Below are 19877 nucleotides of genomic sequence, written 5' to 3'. Positions count from 1 at the left end.
AGCAAAACACGAGTATGTGCTACACTTTGGACTACCAACCTGGCAAGAACTAATTTCTCAATTAAATGCCCTTGTGTTTCTTTCTGTAAACGGTGGAAGGAGGCTGTGGGTGTGCAAACACACCCCGCAGACCCCTCCTGGAAGGCGATGCCTTGCAGACGTGCCCGCAAGCCCCTTGCTGTCTTTGTTCTCGCCGTCCCCAGCGTGGCTGGGGCGGAGGGGTTTTATTGCTGCGAGGGTGAATTCCTGCGTGTGCCTTCCCCTGGGCCTGCTGCCCCTCTAATTGTTGTGTTGTCAGAAGGCGTGTGCCTCCGAAAGCCTTATCTGATTCCTCCAAAAGCCTTGCAAGCAATTCAGATGTTGACCCCTTGAGCGCAAACAACTCTGGGAGCCTCCTGCCTTGGGGCATGGCTTGGAGAGGAGGTTTGGTGCTCGTGTGTGCAAACCTGTCTGCTGGCTTTGTCACTGGGGATGGAGCACCTGCCCGGGGAGGGGAGAAGGGGCCAGGGATGGTGAGAGGCTGGTGGGACTCGGAGAGGGGCAGGAGTCCAACAGCTGCTTGTGTCAGCACGAGGATAAGTGTGAGGAGATTAATAGTTATTTAAAGAGCAAATGGGGACATGGCATTCGGCTGTGGCATGCGAGTGTATAAATGTGGTGGAATGGCTGCTCCGCTGGTTACATTTAGACAGATGGTGCCTGGACTGAAAGGAATGAAAAGGATCTTTGATTCTTTTAAAGATATCTTAAATTTTAGTGAGGCACCTTTTTTTTTAACTTTTTTTTTTAGTTGACTATCAGGCAACACCTTCAGTGTTTTCAGACCGTGCTGTCTTGTTAACACCGACCACCCGTTTGGCCATCTTTCTCTGTCATCTTGAGTAGCCTGGGATTAGAGGGAATAGTTTTTAAGTGAAAGCTGAAACACTATTGTTTTGCTGTCTGTATGTCTGAGCTGGTTTAGTAGACTGTTTTCATCACAGCCGTCTTCTCATCATTTGCTGGTTAGGGAGTGTGTTTGATGCTAATCTCCATGAGAATTGAAACAACTGAGTGATACTTCTGAAGACTTCTCAAAAACGTAGGTCTTATTAGGGTGCTCTGGGGCAGGAGGGCAGGGAGGTTTGGTTTTTTGATTAAATGCAAAATTATTAAGCAGGAAAGAGACTGTTCCTGGTGCAGTATGTCAGCATTCTGGCTCTTTCCATACGGAATTAGCCTCAAGGGAAAACATGTACCAAAAGTCCGTTAAATAGGTCTTGGTTGGCTGAATAGCCCACAGGAGATGAGATATAACTGTCATCTGCATTGCCAAAGCTGTGATCTCCTTTTGGAGAAGAACCAGGCTGGATCGCTTTCTCCTGCGTCAACTATTTATCATGCATTGAGTCCAATCGTAAATACTGGTTTGCCCATCTAACAGGGGTGCTGGGCATCTGTAACATCCCTGCTGCTATAGATGGGGAAACTGAGGCAGGGAGGGCAAATGACTAACCTGAGGCAACACGGAGTCACAGGTTCAGCCAGGATTAGGACTCAATATGTAATTGCTTTCATGACTCTGCTGCCTGAAGGCCTCAGACAAAACAGAGGCCCATTAAGCTGAGCACTTTTTACATAGTGAGGAGCAATCCTTGCCCTGCAGACCTTGCTGCCTGAAGTAGGCTGAGGGTGGAGGGAGAGGCGAGGTGGCTTGCCCAAGGATGCAGTGTGTCACTGGCAGAGCAAGGGAGGGAACCAGCTCTCCCTTCTCTCTGTAGACCATCTCAGCTACCAACATGAAGTCCCCTATGCTGTTCCCTGCCAGACCTTTTCCCTCCTAACTCAGCTTATGGAAGCAAGCTGAGCCATCTCTGGAAGGTCCCATGTGCCTCACTGAATACCCTCAGAGACCAGCCTCACCTTGACTTTTTAATTAAAACCCCATAAAATACCAGCCTCTTCCAGTGAAACAGACAGAACCTTAAGGAACAGCTTTAATTAGTGGTTTAAATTTTCCTACTTTCTCCCCTTATGGAAGGTCAGCTGGGAGCTTAAAGTGTTTGGGTGCAGGGAGGACACTTCATTGTTGCAAAGGGACCAGCCTGTTTTCCTCCATGGCTGAAATGACTGGTCAAGCTGAGTGTTAACAGGCTTGTCCAAAGTCCCTGGGCAGCTCAGCCGATAGCTTCTGCCGTTCCCTTTTGATGATGTGCTGCTTGAAGCTTCAGTAGGGCTGGTGGGATTCCCGGTATTGGGAAAGCTTTTTGTTATGGATCTTGCAGTTGATGCTCTGACTCAGGGAATCTTTGCTGCTTAGCTGGTAACAAGTTGTCTCTGGAAAAGGAGCAACTGTTGGAAAGAAGTGGGAAGTTGGGAGCAGACTGGCTGAAATACCAAGAGATACATGAGCTTCATGGCTCTGAGTGGCACTGCAGCTATAGAGTGCTTGGACCCTTGGAGAAGGGGAAGAGCGTGAGTCCCTTCTGCCATGTCAGCAGCTAACAGCAGAACCAGGTGAGTTTATTGCTGCATGTTCCTGGTTGATCCTAGAGCTTTTGGGAATGGGTACCAGAAACTTTTTGGAGGCTGCTCTCCCTAAGATGGGCACAAACAATGCCCTTTGGACACACACAAGGATGAGACTACCTCTGGCTGAACCCCATGTACTGCTCACCTGCTACCCTGTCTCTGTGTCTGACACCAGGTCCTTTGGAAGATTAAAAGGACAGGGTAGTTCATAGAATCGTTTAGGTTGGAAGAGACCTTGAAGATCAGGTCCAACTGTTTACCTAACACTGCTAAATCTGCCACTAAACCATGTCCCCAAGCACAGCATCTACGTGTCTTTTAGATACTTCCATGGGCAGTCTGTTCCAATGCTTGACAACCCTTTCAGGGAAGAAATTTTTTCTAATATCCAGTCTGAACCTCCCCTGGTACAACTTGAGGCTGTTTCCTCTTGTCCTGTCAGTTCTTACTTGAGAGAAGAGACCGATGCTCACCTCGTTAAAACCGCCTATCAGGTAGTTGTAGAGAGTGATAATGTCTCCCCTGAGCCTCCTTTTCTCTAGGCTAAACAACCCCAGTTCCCTCAGCCACTCCTCGTAAGTCTTGTGCTCTAGACCCTTCACCAGCTTCACTGCCCTTCTTTGGACACGCTTCAGCACCCCAATGTCTGTCTTGTAGTGAGGGGCCAAAACCAGAACACAGTATTCGAGGTGCGGCCTCACCAGTGTGGAGTACAGAGGGACAATTGCTTCCCTAGTTCTGCTGGCCATACTTTTTCTGATACAAACCACAATGCTGTTGGCCTTCTTGGCCACCTGGGCACACTGCTGGCTCATTTTGAGCCGGCTATTGACCAACACTTGCAGGTCCTTTTCCACTAGGCAGCTTTCCAGCAACTCTTCCCCAAGCCTGTAGCTTTGCATGAGATTGTTGTGACCCAAGCTCAGAACCTGGCACTTAGCCTTGTTGAACCTCATACAGTTGGCTTCGGCTCATTGATCCAGCCTGTCCAGATCCCTGTGTAGAGTGTTCCTACCCTTAAGAAGATCAATGCTCCCTCCCAACTTGGTGTCACCTGCAAACTTACTGAGGGTGCACTTGATCCCCTCATCCAGATCATTGATAAAGATATTAACTTATTGTGTAACTCTCTTTCCCCAGAGTACTTTCCCAGCTTACCACTGTTTGTGGTTCAGAATTTTAAAATCAGATATGCTTGTCTTGTTGGATTTTTCTCCAGCAGAACTTGTATGATGCCTTTTTGAATGTATGTAGGCTTTTAGTATCTGCAGCATTTTGTGGCAGAAAATCCATGTTTATTTGTGGGCTTTGTGAAGAACCAAAATCCTGCTCGAGATGTTTTCTTTTTCCCCAACTCTTCCATTAAGAAAGCATGAAAATTAACTTTCTATTTGCTTTTTTTCCATACCGTTTAGGAATTCATTCACTTTTGTCATACTGAGTTCTGTCTCTCATTGTCTTTTCCCTAGGCTGAAAAGTTATCATCTACTGATGTGTTACAGGAAAGCCTTCTTGTCATCTTTCTCTGAACTTTGTTCCCCTCTCATCTTTTTGAGATGGGGGACCTGGGCTAGGCGTAGAATTTAGGGCATTAGGCATGTGATTTTTCTGCTAACCTCTCCCTAGTCTAACCTTTGCCTTTCTGTACTCCATTCTCTAGCCTTCATTTTTGATGCCTACAATTGTTTCGTGTGTTGTTTGTACCTGGAGGCTACTTTTGGGGCACAACCACTTCTGCTCATTTACGTGCTACACACTGTGCAGCTGCTGCTTCTTAAGTATATAGGGAAGCCTTCCATGCTGCTTGATGAGACCTTTAATTCCTCTCTACTACCAGTCACTGGGAATCGAGTGCATGGTGCAACCTAGTTAAGTGCTATGAACCATTTCTCCAGTGAGCCAAATTTCACTGCAGTTACTACCTGAGTTAGAGGTCTTAAATGTCACCGTGCATAGCAGGATCGAACAAGAAGAGGAACAGTCTTTGTAGAGCAGGAGACTGCCAGACATGATGCAGCCTGGTACAAGCTAGAGCCAGTTGCGCTGTAATGAACCTGGTGATTTCTATCAGGTTGTATTGATCCCTCCAAAAAGGTCTCAGTCTAGGCGTTGCTAGACATAGGGAGCCTGTCTCCTCATGATGGCTTGCTGCCTTATGTATCACCTTATGTGCAAGCTCTTTTTCCAGCTTGGCTGTTGATCCTCTGTGTGACTGTGAGAAGCTTTACTTCTTTCTATTTCAGTTGCCAAAGTCAAGAGGGGTATATCCTTTGCAAATCTCCTTCCTCCTGGTGTGATACAGTTATGGTGGTGCTGAGATTATGCTCTGCATCCTTCATCCTGAAGACCATGCTGTGGCTAGCTAGCCTGTGCTAACGTTGCTTCTGTAACACTCCTTTGCATCTCTCTTGCCTCTAGCCACAGTACACGAACCTGGGGCTCCTGAACAGCATGGACCAGCAGATCCAGAATGGCTCTTCCTCCACCAGCCCCTACAACACGGAGCACGCGCAGAACAGCGTCACGGCCCCCTCGCCTTACGCCCAGCCCAGCTCGACTTTTGATGCCCTCTCGCCCTCCCCAGCCATCCCTTCCAACACAGACTACCCAGGACCTCACAGCTTCGACGTATCATTTCAACAGTCCAGCACAGCCAAGTCAGCAACGTGGACGGTAAGGATGCAGCATCGCTTTGCCCCGTCTCCGGCTTGGGTCCTGATGCCAGTAGTGACATTATTCATGTGATATATATGCAGGCTTGTGCAAGAACAGTGTGACCCGTGTCCTCTTCAGAGCATGGCATGTCACACAGAAGGGGCAGATTTATCTTGGCTGCTCTGGGAGGGTGTGGTGGGAATTTAACCCTCAGTAATATCGCTAAATCCCAGATGAATAAAATGCCTTGCAAAAAGACAGTCACCTAAAGACCACACGTGATGAAACAGTGGCTTTCCATTTGGGTCTAGCAGGTACACTGGAAAAAAACATGGGGTGGACGCCTTCAGCGTCCGTAGGTTTGCGTGAGGTTTGACATGTGGAGCCGTGCCAGCAGGACAGGAGCGGTGCTCTTTGCTCTGATCCGTGGAGTACAGGGCTTGCTTTTTCTTCCTGCCCTTCCCTTCTTGCAGCTGGTGTGGGCGCCCCGGTGTCACCAGCTCAGGTCAGCCCTGTGGTATTTGGGTTATTTGTATTTATATCTTTATTTTTTTTTATTATTTTTTTTAACTAACACTTTGCTGTTGCTGTCAGAATAGGACCTTTCTCACCGAAAAAAATGTATGGAGCTTGGAACTTGAAGCCCAGCTCTTGATTTCTGGTGGAGCTGGCTTGATTGTTCAAGCTCTAGAAACTTTGTAGCCCAGGACAGCACTGCTGGAGCTGTACCTCCTGTTGTGGTTTAGGGCTCCAGAGAAGAGATGTTTGCAATAGAGAATATTGCTGTCTTAAAGATGTTCAATATTTACCTTCCTTTCCTTCAGGCACTTGGGGGAGGTGCAGTGAGTAATGTCCTACCCCATGCTACCTGAATAAAAGCAGGGACTCGATTTCTTTCCTTTTTTTTTCGGTAAAAAGATACACTTTTTACCAAAAGCTGAGCACATTAAAATAGTGGGTTCCTCTTTTAATCTGAGGAACTATTTCAATCTCAAACTTAAATACAATCTAGCTGGAATTGCAACTAACAAACTCCCAGCTGCCACTGCCAGCAAAGCAGCAGAGCCTGTGTGCTCCAGTCTGCAAAAAAGATGCCACATAACAATAAATCACTATTAAGTTTTTATCCTTGGCATTTTAAATGCCTTTTCCAGTCAAATTTGTCGAAAACTGGTACCAATAACTTTGTTCAGAAAATTGTGTTATAAAGGGTTAAAATTTGGTAGGTGTGCTCAAGACTAAATTTTTCATTTGTTTACACATAAAAGAGTAGAAAGATTTTATTTTTTTAAGTGAGGTTGAAATTGCACCTTTTCCTTGTCCACTGGGAGTGATGCCCTGCTGTAGTTCATGCTTGTTTTCATGTCCAGGTTTTTCCCCTTACACTACACGCAGTGTTTATTTTCACTTCCTTTCAGGTAAGGAAATCATTGGTCACCTCTACTTTCCATTTCTCAGAGCAAGAAAATACTGCCCTTGGATTTTTTCAGGCTGTTCTGGAGAGCATCCTTTGAAGGAGATATGAAAAGACGTTTTCTTTTGATATGTATGGTACAAAGAATTATCTAACGCAGCTGCAGGGAACCAGAGCGTTTGATGCTGTCCTTTCAACTGCAGAAAGCGGTCTTTTGAAACGAGGTTTGAACGTATGTAGTAGGTTGTTCCAGCAGAGCTGAAGACAAGCGAGCTACTCGCGAGCTTAAGGTTAAGCAACCGTTTGAGATGTTTCACTGCAGTGATAGTGGTTTTCTGGGGTAGAAGTCGAGGCTGAGTTTTAATGTGGATCTGGGTCGTAGTCAAAGATCAGACTACATGCTGGCTTTAGAAAAATAAATAAAATTACTCCTAGGTGACTACAGTCACCAAGTGTGTGCAGCCTGAGGCAAGGTATGTTTAGCCTCCCCTCCTTTTCTTTTGCCCCGATGTGAACGACACTATCAACAAATGAAGATGTGCTCCCTGTACCTGTTGTAGTCTATCTAGGTATAGGTCTGTGTATTTTACTCAAGGAAAGGGCTCCTGAACACTGCTCTGATCAGGGAGGGCTTGAGCATGGCCCGGGTGTCCCTGTGCTGAGACAAGTGACCTAGATTTAGCTGCTTGTGCAGGAGCTGGCGGCATGCTGTACGTTCGAAGTGGGTGATGACAGCCTGGTGGTGGTGGCTGGGGACCTTCAATCAATACACCTTTCACAGTAGAGCATCTTTCCATCTTCTGAGCTCTGCCCTTCTAATTAATCCACCAACTCGTTTCACATGGGCTCTTGAGTGGTTGGCAATATGTGTTCGACAGCTTTATCAGTGGGGTGGGTGGGGAAGGACACGAAGGCTCTTTCCTGCAGCCGTCCTGAGAAATGTGGAAACATGCGTGAAATGTTGATGAAAGGAGGAGCGATTGCCCCATCCTTTCAGCAAGAGCGAGTGCTTGGAGTTGCCCATCCCCCACCATGTGACTTCATACGCTTTGATTAATGCCTGTCGTCTTTTTTGGATGGATGAGAAACTTACCCAACTGGAAGAGTTTCTTCCACTGCAGTGACCTATTAAAAGTTTAATTACTTGATGGCCCCACCCTTATTAAGAGTCTAAAACTTGAAAGCCTTGTTTCTTAGTTCTTTTTTTCCTCTCTTGCCATTCCTCAGGGTAACAGGATTAAGTAAGGAAATTCATTGTATCTCACTTTCCTGTGTTTGGGAGAGGATGAACCAGGGTGACCCACCTTGCCCTGCTGGGAAGGCTGGGTGGTGACTGGCAGGGGATCTGCTGTCCTGGCTGACAGCACGCTTCACCGAGGCTCCTCCAAGCTTCTGGGCTGAGTCATGTCAGATTAGGTCATGGGAGCGAAGGTTGTGGGCTTGGTAAGAGCACTGGGTCGCTTCTCTTAAAAGCAAGAGCTGCTTTCATGGGAGGATTAGAGACCTGTGAAGATGCTTCAGGTTTCTCAGCCAGTTTGTGCTTTTAGCTCCCAATCTGTGTGCTTTGGAGGCAATAACCTGGAATTAAGTGTAGATGCCAAGGCTGCTTCTTTCAGAGGTGGGGGAAAGGAGAGAGGGTACTCTCTGAGTACCTAAATGCTGTGTGTCTCAAAACAGCCCTGGAATAACTTTTTTTCCTGAAACTTTTTTCTTTTTTTTTCTTTTCCCCTCAAGTTCTTCAGACTTTATATGGGGCAGGTCTATTGTCCTAGGACAGTGGGCACCTTTTGCCAAATCAGCAGTATTTGTATAGGATAGGCTGAGGGGGAGATGAGTGCCACATCAGGATTGCTTCTCTGAATGGGTTTGTGGTGGGCTCTTAATTAAAGGGGGGAGGGGGGGGAAGGGCCAAAAATTGCAGAGAGAAATACTAGCTGCTGCTTGGTGAGAGGGTGTTTTCATATGTATGAGTAGTTCACTTTGAAAATATTACAAATTTTCTCTCTGAAGTCTTTCGTGACCTTAAGTAGGAATTCCAGTAAAACATGCTGTCTAATCAGGTTAGGTCTTCATTTGTATGCAATGTTGAACTAATTAATGATGACAAATTGAGATTGGATTGCAGAGGACTTTATAAGGATCCTTGATTATTTTTTAAATTAATGATCTGAGAACACAAGTAAGAATATAAGCAGGCTAATCAGTCTTTTCAGAAGGAAAATCTTTAACAATTGAAACTCTACTGAAGTGTTTAAAAACAAAAGCCTTAGTAGTCTCAGTTGAACAGTTTCTCACATGCATTGTCATAGGACAGTTAAACCTTCTTGAAAACCATGCTGCGAAGGAACAAGCAGTTATCATGTGTAATGCTGAGATACAGAGTAGGTAATTGAGGCTGAGCAAAATCCCCTATGATTTGGGCGAAGGTATGAATTTATGCAGAACTGTCTCGTTTGTCATGGGATGTTTCCTCCACAAGAATTCCTGCATTCCCATGCCTTGCAATAGCTCCTCCTTTCTCTGCAGCACAAGAAAACAAGGCATTTCAAAAGTGTGCCACCTCAGTTTTGGTTTGTGGGTTTTGTTTTTTTTTCCCTTTGTGGAAGTTAGTTGTGTGCTGATCTTCCCCACCCACTCTGAGTGCAAATAGGTAAATAAACAACTGCTCTGGCTTTTCCCCCCAAAAAAAGATTTGGCAATCACCTGTCACTAGCAGAACCTGTTACATGAGGAAGAGCATGATTGCAGTAGGAAAGTAAAAATTAAAATTGTATGTCAAGGTAAGTAAAAGTTAACTTTACTGCCAAACGCGAGCTATCAAGAAATGAATCGGATCCACCCATCCCCATGAGCAAGATACCACCTTATAAGTCATGAGACACTTTTTAAAAGACAAACAGGTTCTTCTTATTCTCCCCCAGGTTTTTGAGCCTTTAGGGTGCATCTACTAAATCTTTTAAAGCTTTTCTTAGTAGTCATGAGGGTTAAGGAAAAAGATGGCAGAAATAGCTTCAAGTTTTTAAATGAAAACTGAAATTTATTTGCAAATTTTTGATTCTGCTGAAGACAGACACCCAGCCCTGCAAGACTTGCATAATTCAGGTGTTGGCAATACCTGAGTTTAGCAGTTTATTCTCATGCCCTGCAGTAGGTTGGAGCTGAGATGGGTTGATCCTTGCAGGGTTTTATTATGAAACATGGAGCTCTACAAAGCTGCAATCCATGTTCCAGTCAGCCTCACTGGTTGTCTTGTTCTCAATAAACTTAGCTGTACATACAGCTACAAGAAAATGCTCAGATTTGGGACTCTCTTAGCTGGCAAAGCTGGATAACAGCCTGTGTAACATGCATGAAAGCAAGTAAATGGATTGTGCTGACTGGGCTCAGTGGATTTGGAAAAGCTGCATTTTAAGGAAGGTGAAAGGAATGTGCTTAAATTAGTCCACACGAGCAATAACAGGTTTTCATGGTTGAGAGTACAGATTCCTTTACTAGGCTATCTCAGTCTTTATTTCAGATCAATTCATTCCATTTTGATTTTAAATATATTGTGTCCTGAACCACCTGGTAAAATTGGGATTTTTTTTTTTCCAATCTCTATAAAATGAATTGGAGGATAGTGCGCAAGTGTAGTGAAGCAGCGAGAGGGCAATTAGATGGGCACATTGACTTGACTCAACAGTCCTTAATTATGTGTTTAGTGTTCTCTTAAATAATCTGTTCAAGTAGCACGTTGTTTCAATAACACTGGTAATATCCAGTATTGTCCCAGATGCTGATTATCTCTCTGCATCATACATGAAAACTTCTTTTTAAAGGCTGGTGACTCTCCCAATGAAGATACACTTGGGGCTGTGCTAAGTGTTCATGTGAAATCTTAGCTTTGTTGTTCCTTGGTGGTGTGTTGGTCTGTGCTGTTTGAGCTTTCCAATTCCACCTTTTAACATTATTTTTAAAGCTATCTGGAGAAAGGTGGTGGAAGTGGTCTCGTTACAGGATTTTGAATTTCCCTGTCCTCAGAGACTCCTAGTCAGCAATGATGTGGGCTTTATTTGCGTGGTGTAGCTGAGCAGGGTCCTTGTAAGAGCCTTGTTTGTGCAGAAGCACTGAAATTGGTCACCTGCTGGCCTCTCTGCTTATTCTCTCATGCCTCTAAATGTCAGCTTTCTCTCCAGCAGAGTTAATTTTGCGGGTGATAACCCCCTTTGTTACAGCAGGAGCAGGAAGGGAGACGATGCCTGACATCCAGAGGGAGAGGAGCGATTTGGAATGAGAAGGCAGCGGAGGAGGAGAGGAGGAGGAGATGGGGGCGCAGCCTTCGGACGTGCGCGCTGGAGGGCTGATGCAATGGTGTGAGCTCAGGGCTTGGCTCCCCACTGAGCTCGGCGGAGCAGGAGTGCTTCCCTATTTGGGCATTTGTCTTGGGTGAGAAATGGTTAAGATTTGGCTTCCTCAAGCTCTCTGCAGCCATGCCTGCCCGAAGAGGCTGTTCCCAGTGCATGCTGCCTCTTGGCAGAGAGCAGGCAGGGAGGCAGGGCGGGTGTTGATTGCCACCATCATTCCGTGCACAGAGAGGTCGTAATCGTGCTTTCCTGCTTGGAGAGCTTGTAGAGTGTGTTTCCCTCTGTGTGATGTTACAGAGCCTAACGCTAAGGCTGTTGAGGCATATGTAACTTGTCCTAGGTCTTCTACCTGGAAAGAGAGGAGCTGGGCTTGTTGTCTTTGAAGGAGGTGTCTTTCTCACGGCAGGGAGGTGTTTTCAAGCTAGCAAAGCTGGGAAGAACCAGTTCACCTGTGAGAACCAGCCAGGAGGGGACTGCTGGCTTCTGTTTGGGTTTTTATGCTTGAGTAGAAGGAGATCTGGGAGCATTAGGTTCCCTTTAGAATGTAATTGTCCTTTTTCCCCCCTAATCTTTGTCATGTGTATTTTGTTTTTATTAGCAGTTATCTCCTTCTGATACTCCTTACCAGCAGCTCTGCAGATCTGTGTTAATAGTTTCCAGAAAATGTCTTGCAATGTGAGCCGTCTTGTTTTTTTCTTTTCCTTTTTGTATCCTTTATTGTTTTTTAAAGCCGACCAAGGCACTATAGCCTCCCTTTACAAACTGCTGTCGTTGTAGTAAGATGTTTTGCTGTATGCCCTGTATTAGACCAGTGCCTTCCGTGATGACAGAGCTGTGCTGTAAGGGACAATCCATACCCCACGCAGGTAGCGATGCCCAGGAAGGATGAGAAAGGAAATTATTTACTTAAGTGATCATATGAAGTTGTACCTGTCAGCATCAGGAACAGAAAATTTGGGTCTCCTGACTTGCAATGGCGTGTGCCCTGTTCTTCAAACAGTGCAGTTAGTGTTGGGCACCAGTATGCCTGACTTGCTGAGAGAGAGCAGGCTTCAGGTGGTGTGAACGTCCTTCTCTTTCAAATAGGATTTAGCCTCTTGGTCACTGTGTTTGTGGTTGAGTCTCTCCCAGTATAACAGGAGACCAGTTGGAGCTCGCTACAGGCTTCCCAGGATCTGCAAGTGAAAAACACTGAGACATTAGGGTCAGGCATAGTAGGATGGAGAAAATAGACACGGGGAAGAGTTGTGTCCCCCACAGGGGCAGAAGATCCCTGCGCTGTTTTGCACAGACAATTTCTAGTTGTACTGGCATCATGCTTTTCTCTTTTCTATTTTTTTTCTTTTTTCCTCCTCAGAAAACTTTTTTAAGGTCTTAGTTATTTTTGAAGAAAAATTCAGAGGGAGAGAATTAAGTGCAAGAAACTTTTTTTTTTGGTTCTTAATGAGATTTTTTTTCTTCCCTCTATGTGGAGAGGAAAAAGTGCTAATTAAACATAATTTTCATCAATGTAACTTGCACAAAAAAGCCCCACCTACTTTCATGAGAAAGGAATAAAGAGAATCATAATCCTGGATTAGGTATCTTTCACTACACATATATAAAAACAACACCGTGTGAAAAAGGGGAAAATATATATGTATACACATACACAGCAAACATACCAATGTGCCTCCAGCAGTATTACCAAAGGAATTAACTTTACAAGAAACAGCCACAGCCTGGAAAGAAGCCACTTTTCAAATAAAAGCTGAATGAGACTTGTGGTTTCTGAGAACTATGAGAAGGAAGGGTTAAAAAAACATTTACAGATAAGAATAGCTGATGTTGGGAGATGAGTGAACATCTTGAAGTACGGGAGGGTCACTATTTAAATCACCTTTTTTTTTCCTCCTCTTAGTTAAAAATTGGCTTCTACTAAGAACAACATGTAGGATTAATGTAGTACTTAAAATCTTCAAAGTGCTGCACAAACATTACTTCCCTAATCGGCAAACACCTTTGCTTGGTAGGCAAATCAGGAGCATAGTCGCCATTTTAGAGAAGGGAAACCAAGGCGCCAGAAGTGCCAAAATTTCCAAACTAGTAGTTCTTTGGAGTGGCATTTTTTGCCTTTTTTACATCTTTTTTTTTTTTTTTTTGCTAGTGTTCAGCATGGGGACTGCCTCTAGGGCTGGCTTGTAAAAGCTGCTGAGCTCTCCTGGGTTTCACGAGTGTGAAGCATGCAAAGCGGAGCCCAAACAAGGCATCAGCAGAGTCTCCTCCTTATGTTCCTGGAGGTCATGGTGAGCTGGGCCGGGAGGGAGGCAGCCCACTCTGGGGCAAGGAGGATTTCCTAAAAAGTTGTCGGTTTCCCCCATATCATTGAGCTGTAGAACTTAAACTGCATCAACTTAAACTGTTATAAGATATTTAAACGCTGCAAAAAACCTTTGTGCAAAAATATTTGCGTGACTGTTTAGTAAGTTAATTTTGAGTAAAGGTTTTCCAGGTAAGCTGGTGCAAGAGGTATTGCTCACCTTGCAGACAAAGACTGCCCTTGGAAATGATCGTTCCTTTCCTTAGGTCAGCTGAAATAATCGCAGTTGTCATAGATGTTATTTCTGCCAACGTGATACAGAACAAGCAGCAGTTCGGCAGTGTGCCGAAGCAAGCATAATTTAGTGTGTGTTGCATTGGTGGTACTCTGTACGCTGAGGGGTTCAGCTCCAGTGCTTGGCAGACCATATGCTATGAAGAAATGTCCTACTCTTTAAGAAAGAAGTATCCTCAGTAGGGATGGCTTCTGTATAGAAAGAGCATGAACTTTATTATGCAATGGAAATCTTTTCATGAGGTTTTGCTATGTGCAGGCGTGTCAGATTTATTATTGTAAACACAATAGAATAGCTGTCCAAATAAGAGCTTAGATCCTCCTGCAAATAGACCTGAGTATTGATACAAATTTTATCATTTCCAGTTGTTAACGATAACACTTAAGTGTTGGAGCAAAACTTGGTGGAGCCAGAGGTGGAGAGTGCTACTTCTCCCGTGTTTTTTTCAGGTGTATTCTATGCGAATGATATTATTTATTTATTTTTTTTTAAAGAAGAGCAAAATATTATTTGTCTGATAAAAAGGATTGTTTTGTGATCTGCTGATACGAGTTAGCTGCTGAAATTCGTCTAAATTCAGCTTTACAGACAGCTGAAAAATGTGCTAGAGGAAATGCAGAAAAGCAGCTCTCGAAGGCTGACCTGTCTTTCCTGAACAAGTGAGATGGGACTGGGGTCTAAATTTTCTGGCTCTGTCGTTTTCCCCATCAGCCATGGTGGTAATGCTGCCTCACAGTGCTGGGGAGGGCAATACCCTCCCTTGAAAGACGAGGGGAGGAGAGTGGAGCATCTCTGCAGGGGCTGCCACTCGGGGCTCTCCTCCCGTCCTGTTGTGTGCCCCAGGATACACCACCCTTTCCTCCTGGGGAGAGAAGCCATCCTGCTTGGAGATGTCCTGCTGGGGAGCAGCATCTATGAGCAGCGGATTTGGCTCTGAGCCCAGCCTTGGAGAGCTGCTCCTGCCCTGTGATTTAGATGTAATCTGGGTAGCGTTGTGTAAGTCATTCCTTCTGCCTCTATTCCCTCTCTTCTCCCCCTCTTTCCACACACCCACCCTCAAATGTGGGACTATGTCACCGCAATCCTGTGTCGTAAAGCGCTTAGACCACTGATGTGAAATGCCTGGTGGGGACAGCTGGGGACTGCTGCTTGCTGTGCATCCCATATCACTAGCTTTAGCTTTCAGGCCTCTTATTTTGACTTATTTACACTAAAGTCTTTTTCAAACTAACTTTTGAAGGAACAAAAATGTATCTCCAGGCTAAAGCTCGAAACTGCCGGAGTGCCGGTTGGCTTATTGCTTCCTCTGCTTGCTGTCTCAAGCTTTTTAGTGTTGGGCCCACCAGGTGTGAAAATCACTGATGCAGAGGCTGTTTGAGGGCCATGGTGTGAAGGAAAGCCTCTTGTTCTTTAGCCGGAGCACGCGGCTGTACCAGCGCTGCTGCCTTAGCTGTGATGCCAAGCCTCGGCAAACCCGCCCTGCCTCTTCTTGGGGCTTATTAGCTCAAATGCGTCAGCTGCAGCTGGGAATGGGAGCAGAGGAGCCCAGATTTGCTGTGATACCTGCACTCAGAGCTCCTTGGACCCCTGCATTAAAACATGGAGCTGGAAGGGATTCCGGTGGGGAAGGGACAGGAGAGGTGCTGCTGGCCTCTGCCCAGCCTGGAGGGTGTTCCTGGGACGGGCGGGCAGTGCACCCACTCTGTTTGCATTCGAGCGTCAGCATCGCCATGGGTGGGAGAGAAAAAGTCTTCCTGCGAGACGTTTGTCGGATGGCTGAGCACTGCGTGACACCCGTTCATTAATCAGCGAGGTGGTGGCTGGGTTTGCCATGAGTTCCTTGTCTCCTGTCTCTTCTGCTGCAAACTGCTTGCGTTACTCTCACTTAGTAGTTTTTTTTATTGACCCGTACTTGGTGGGTTCTTGTAGGTGTATGAGCAAAGAGGACTCCAGCAAAAACCAGTCAGTCTGTTTCTAGATATCCTACTAAAATCTCTTGCAGTACTATGACCCATAAAGGAAGTGGTGAGGCCCCTAGAAAAGCTTCAAAAGAGTCATTGTTGGTTCTGTGAGGCTTGACAAAGACAAAGCATGCAGACCGATTCCTTTGCAATACAGTTTCTATAAGGAATTAATAATTTTGACCTTTATTTGGCGTCCGCTTTGTGTGCCGACTTCTCTGATGAATCATTTTTTGCCGATTTCCTTTGCCATGTTAACCACCCTGCTGATGGCTGTCAGTTTAGTGGGGCTATTTTGTTGCAATACACTGATATTCTCATTCGTGTTGTGCAACTTATTTTGGGGAAGCTTCCTGAACACAGAATTCAAAGGGTCTTTCTTTGAAGTGGAGTAGCTTAGTAGCGTTTTATGGGTTGATAAAGCACATGGCTGAGATTGACTCTGTTGGTTAGTGCTTGGGAACAACTAACTCCTGACCACTTCCCTCTCCCGTCATCCAGGTCTGAGCTGTTGCCAACCACCCCCTGGCCTCTGAAAATCAGACTGCTGGAGTGCACCTTACCCTGGATACCCCTGGATCACGCTGCATCTGCAGTGTGACCGCAGCATAACCTGCTGGCTGGGGAAGTCGGCATTCCTCTGCTCCTGGGAGAAGCAGGGCTGAGCGTGCAGGCAGGTGCTGGCTGCCGGGGAGTGGTGCAGGATGGTCAGGTATTCCTGCGTGCTGGGGCTCTCTGGCTCTGTGCAGTGTGCTGCCTTCAGCCTGCCTGGCATGGCTCAGCAAGGGTGTAACAGTTCCCTCAGCCTTTTTTTTTTTCTTTTTTCTTTTTTTTTTTTTCCCAGTGGCTATACCAATGTGATTACACCTTCGAGGGATCATCTGCCCCTAAAGCTTAATTAAGGAGCTCTTGTCTGACTCGACACTGACTCACCTGCCACTGCATGAGCTCATGTCTGACTTGTCCTAGGAAGATAGTGAAATATGTCAGGCTTCTCTGAAATATAGCAGGTTTTTGTTTTATTGCACCCTTGACATTGCTGTTGGCTGCTGCAGAGGTGAACAGAAAGATGACCGCCCCAAAGTGGTTACATTTACCTGAACTTGGTCGCTTGCCTCTTTGTGCCTTGAAAAACCAGATGGGGTTTTGCTTGCACAGCTGTAGGTATGTTAGAGTTAATAAAAAAAAAAAAATTAAATAACCTTTGAGTTTTGGCTTCAGGCAAAGTAGGTGAAATGATGTGTTTTGGAGATGAATGTTCTTGCAGAAGGCAAGATGTAGCTTGCAGGAGAACATCTGCAACCAATCCATTCTGTATGAGATGGGGCCAAGACTTGTTTGTATCTCAGTACCTGTTCAAACATGTTGTAGCACAGCAAAAGGAGGTTTTGAATGCATTGAGGAAGGGTGGGTAAGAAAGGAAAGAGACATCAAGCTGAATGTTTGCTTAATAGCTTTGATTTCTTCATTAAACTTTTAAGCACTTTAATAATTTGATTAGCTGCTTTCAGAGCACTGTAGAATCCCTTTTTTTTTTCTTTTTTACTTTTTTCTGTCTTTCTTTCTAACAAGAGCAAAAAACCCTACTCATCTTGGTGCTGCAAAGTGAGCTTACTTGCCAGCCTGGAGCAAATCTGGTAACCGTTTGCTACCTTTGTGTACCCACCCTGAGGACTGTCGGTGGAAGGATGTTCCGTAATACATTGATCAAAGAGTGTGCAGAGATTCAGTTACCAGGCTGATGGCCTGGACACCAGAATGCAGCTTCCCCGTCAAATGCTCCTTGCCAGCTATTGCCATCCTCTTTGTTCTGTAAGAACTGAATGTAGAATGAACATCCAGTTTGCAGAGCTCGTTTGCCTGCCTTTAATTGTGCCCTTGAAATGCCTCTTTCTCAAAGCCTGTGGCAGTGTAGAACAGTTATATGACTCAGGAGCAGCTGAAGTGGTGAGGTTGGTAATAGAGGTTCTCACATTGAGGTTTTCATATCATTGTACTGATGGTTCTCATCATCATACTGAGCTCTGTGTTGTGTTGGTTTTTTTTTTTAAGCTGACCCCTGAGATGCACATGCATCTGTATTTCTGGTTTGCACATATAACTGATGTGACTTTTGAACGTGCAGACTGCACGTGACAGGGCTCTGTTGTCAGTGGAGTGTAGCGACTATTGCTCAGATACTTTTTCTTGTCTTATGGGCTGGATTCCTTGCTGGGGAGCTGGGGGCAACTGATTAGGGCTGGATAAGGTGGAGAATGTGAACACACTGTCTCTTAAAATCCTACTAGAGGAAAGGTGCATGCATTCAAAGTGCCTTGTCTTTTGTGGATGGAGTTGTAATACTACCTGGGTAGTATTTTGCCAGTACTTAATATCAGCATGCTACAATTTTTTTTTTTTTTCCTTCCTCCCCTTGCTTTACACCAAATCCTGCTGTGACTTTGCCAAAAGTTCTTGCTTAAGCAAGGCAGCCCTGGTTATGTGCTAATGTTCTTCAAAGCCTCAACACACAAGTGAATTAAGGAACTGCAAGATACAGAAGTGCCTGTCCTCTGCCTGTGATGTAGACAGGGCTCTTCTATTGTGCATTTGCTCATCACTCCATCACTCTCACTCCTGAGCTTGCATGTGTTTGTCAAGTCTCTAGTGACTCTCAGGGCTGTTTTTTCACCTGTGCTCCTTGGTAGACAGCCAGGGAAGTCTCCTATGGCTTGTCCGTGCTCAGCAGGTGGACAGCTATGCTAGGAATTGCCTTAGGCTCCATGCCATGCTGCATGGACTTGCCAGGCTGTGCCTAGAAAGAGAACTGCTGTGTCTGCGTGGTGCTGCAGCAACGAGTTGAGGTCATTAGCTCTGGCACCGTGCAACTTGAGCATGTTGTGTGACTTGGCCATGTCTGTGCTCCTTTCTGCTGCACGTCACACGCTAGGTTAGCATGTGGCAAGCCAGCAGTCCCTGCAGCTGCACTACAGGCATGGCTTTTGCAGGCCTTGAGCAAGAGCATTGGTTGCTTTTGCCTTGCCCTGCAAGGAGCATCCTGACCTAGAGAGGCAGCCAGGGCTGTGCTTAGATGCAGATTGTACCTAACTCCTCATGCTTAGGGCTTCAGATGAGGGCTTTAGGTGGCCCTTGTGTCCACCCTTGAATTTGCTGTGCCAGACTGCAGAAAAAGCCTGATGTGTAATTCCGATTGCCTGAACGAGTCTCTGTCCTGATGCGCTGGTGACTCATGCAATCTTCCTCTTCTGCCCTTAGAGCTGTATTGCCATGATGCTCTTGAGCAATAGCAGAGCTCATCTCTGGAGAGATTTTCTTTTGGAGAGAGCTTCCAAAATGGTTGATCATCCGGGGTTTTGTTTGCTTGCTTTGGAGATACTTTCCCAAAATCACCGAGGAAGGTGGCCAAAGCTACATGGTGAGAATGACACTGTCTTACTCAAACATTGACTTATTCTCTGGTTTTATCCCTCTCTATGCAAACATTGCCTTGTCTCCAGATTCCTTTAGCCACCCTTGTACCACACATTGGAACCTCTGCTTGCTCTTTCTCTGAATGGTGTGACGCAATTATGCCTCCCAGCCCACTACTGCAGTGTGAAAGTGGGTCACTCTTGCTTTTGCAAGGACTTTTCAAGAAGCTTGCGTTTTGAAGAGGCAGCACATGGAGAAGCATACAACAGCCTGTGTGGGAATGGGGTGGGGGTGTTGTTTTGTTTTTTTTTTCCCCTTGGCTACATGAGCAGCTAAAACCTGTAACCTACAGGAGTTGGAAGCTCCATGCAGAAAATTAGCTTAGGTTGGTGGAAGAGTTGAGATTGCATTTTTCTTGGCTAATTAAAGGATTAAAGGTGCAGAGATTTAGAGTGAACTGTCAGTGTGCTACAGAAGAGAGCCTTTGATGGTTGAATCCAACTTGAGATTAAACAAATTGCATTTAAATAAGAAATATGTGGCAACAGTTATAGCCTAGCTGGGCCTCTATCATTTGCTGTCCTCCAGGGTCAAGGAGCTGGTGTGCTGTGTCTAGGGCTTCTCCTCCCTCATCAGCTTGCCTCTTCCCAAGAGTCTCCCTCTGGATTGTTTCTATCTGTTGCCTCCATACTTTGTGAAACTGAGCTTGTTTCTTCTCACCCAGTGCTTTGTGCAGTGGAGCCTGGCATGCTGCCTTACATGATGATGATCCCACTGCCCATCATAGCAGTAGCATGGTCGCAACTTTGTGATGTATTTTGTAATCTCTCTGATCCTATTTAGGGATTTCCTGATGCTTTGTCGTTGGCAACTGGAGAACTAAGTAGTTGTTTCCTTGTGGGCTCTTTTCTGTTGTTCAGTTGAGAAGCTGGTGGATGGAAAGAGTCTTTTGGGTTATGATGATAGTTTAATGGTGTCTTCCTCTACA

General features: G+C 45.5%; 1 protein-coding gene across 3 annotated transcripts in view; it reads left to right on the top strand.

Annotated features, from left to right (window-relative positions):
* Positions 1-19877, top strand: part of TP63 (tumor protein p63) — a 106820-nt gene that overhangs the window by 52143 nt on the left and 34800 nt on the right. For all 3 annotated transcript variants that reach the window (XM_086618732.1, XM_086618733.1, XM_086618735.1), the window contains one exon: positions 4930-5184. In XM_086618732.1, coding sequence (XP_086474858.1) covers positions 4930-5184 — 255 coding nt within the window. The remainder of the gene's footprint in view (positions 1-4929; positions 5185-19877) is intronic.

The sequence above is a fragment of the Tauraco erythrolophus genome, chromosome 11 (genome assembly GCF_009769465.1).
Source record: "Tauraco erythrolophus isolate bTauEry1 chromosome 11, bTauEry1.pri, whole genome shotgun sequence".
Classification (NCBI taxonomy): Eukaryota; Metazoa; Chordata; class Aves; order Musophagiformes; family Musophagidae; genus Tauraco; species Tauraco erythrolophus.
The sequence above is the reverse complement of the archived record's forward strand: the minus strand, read 5'-3'. Positions and strand labels throughout refer to the sequence as shown.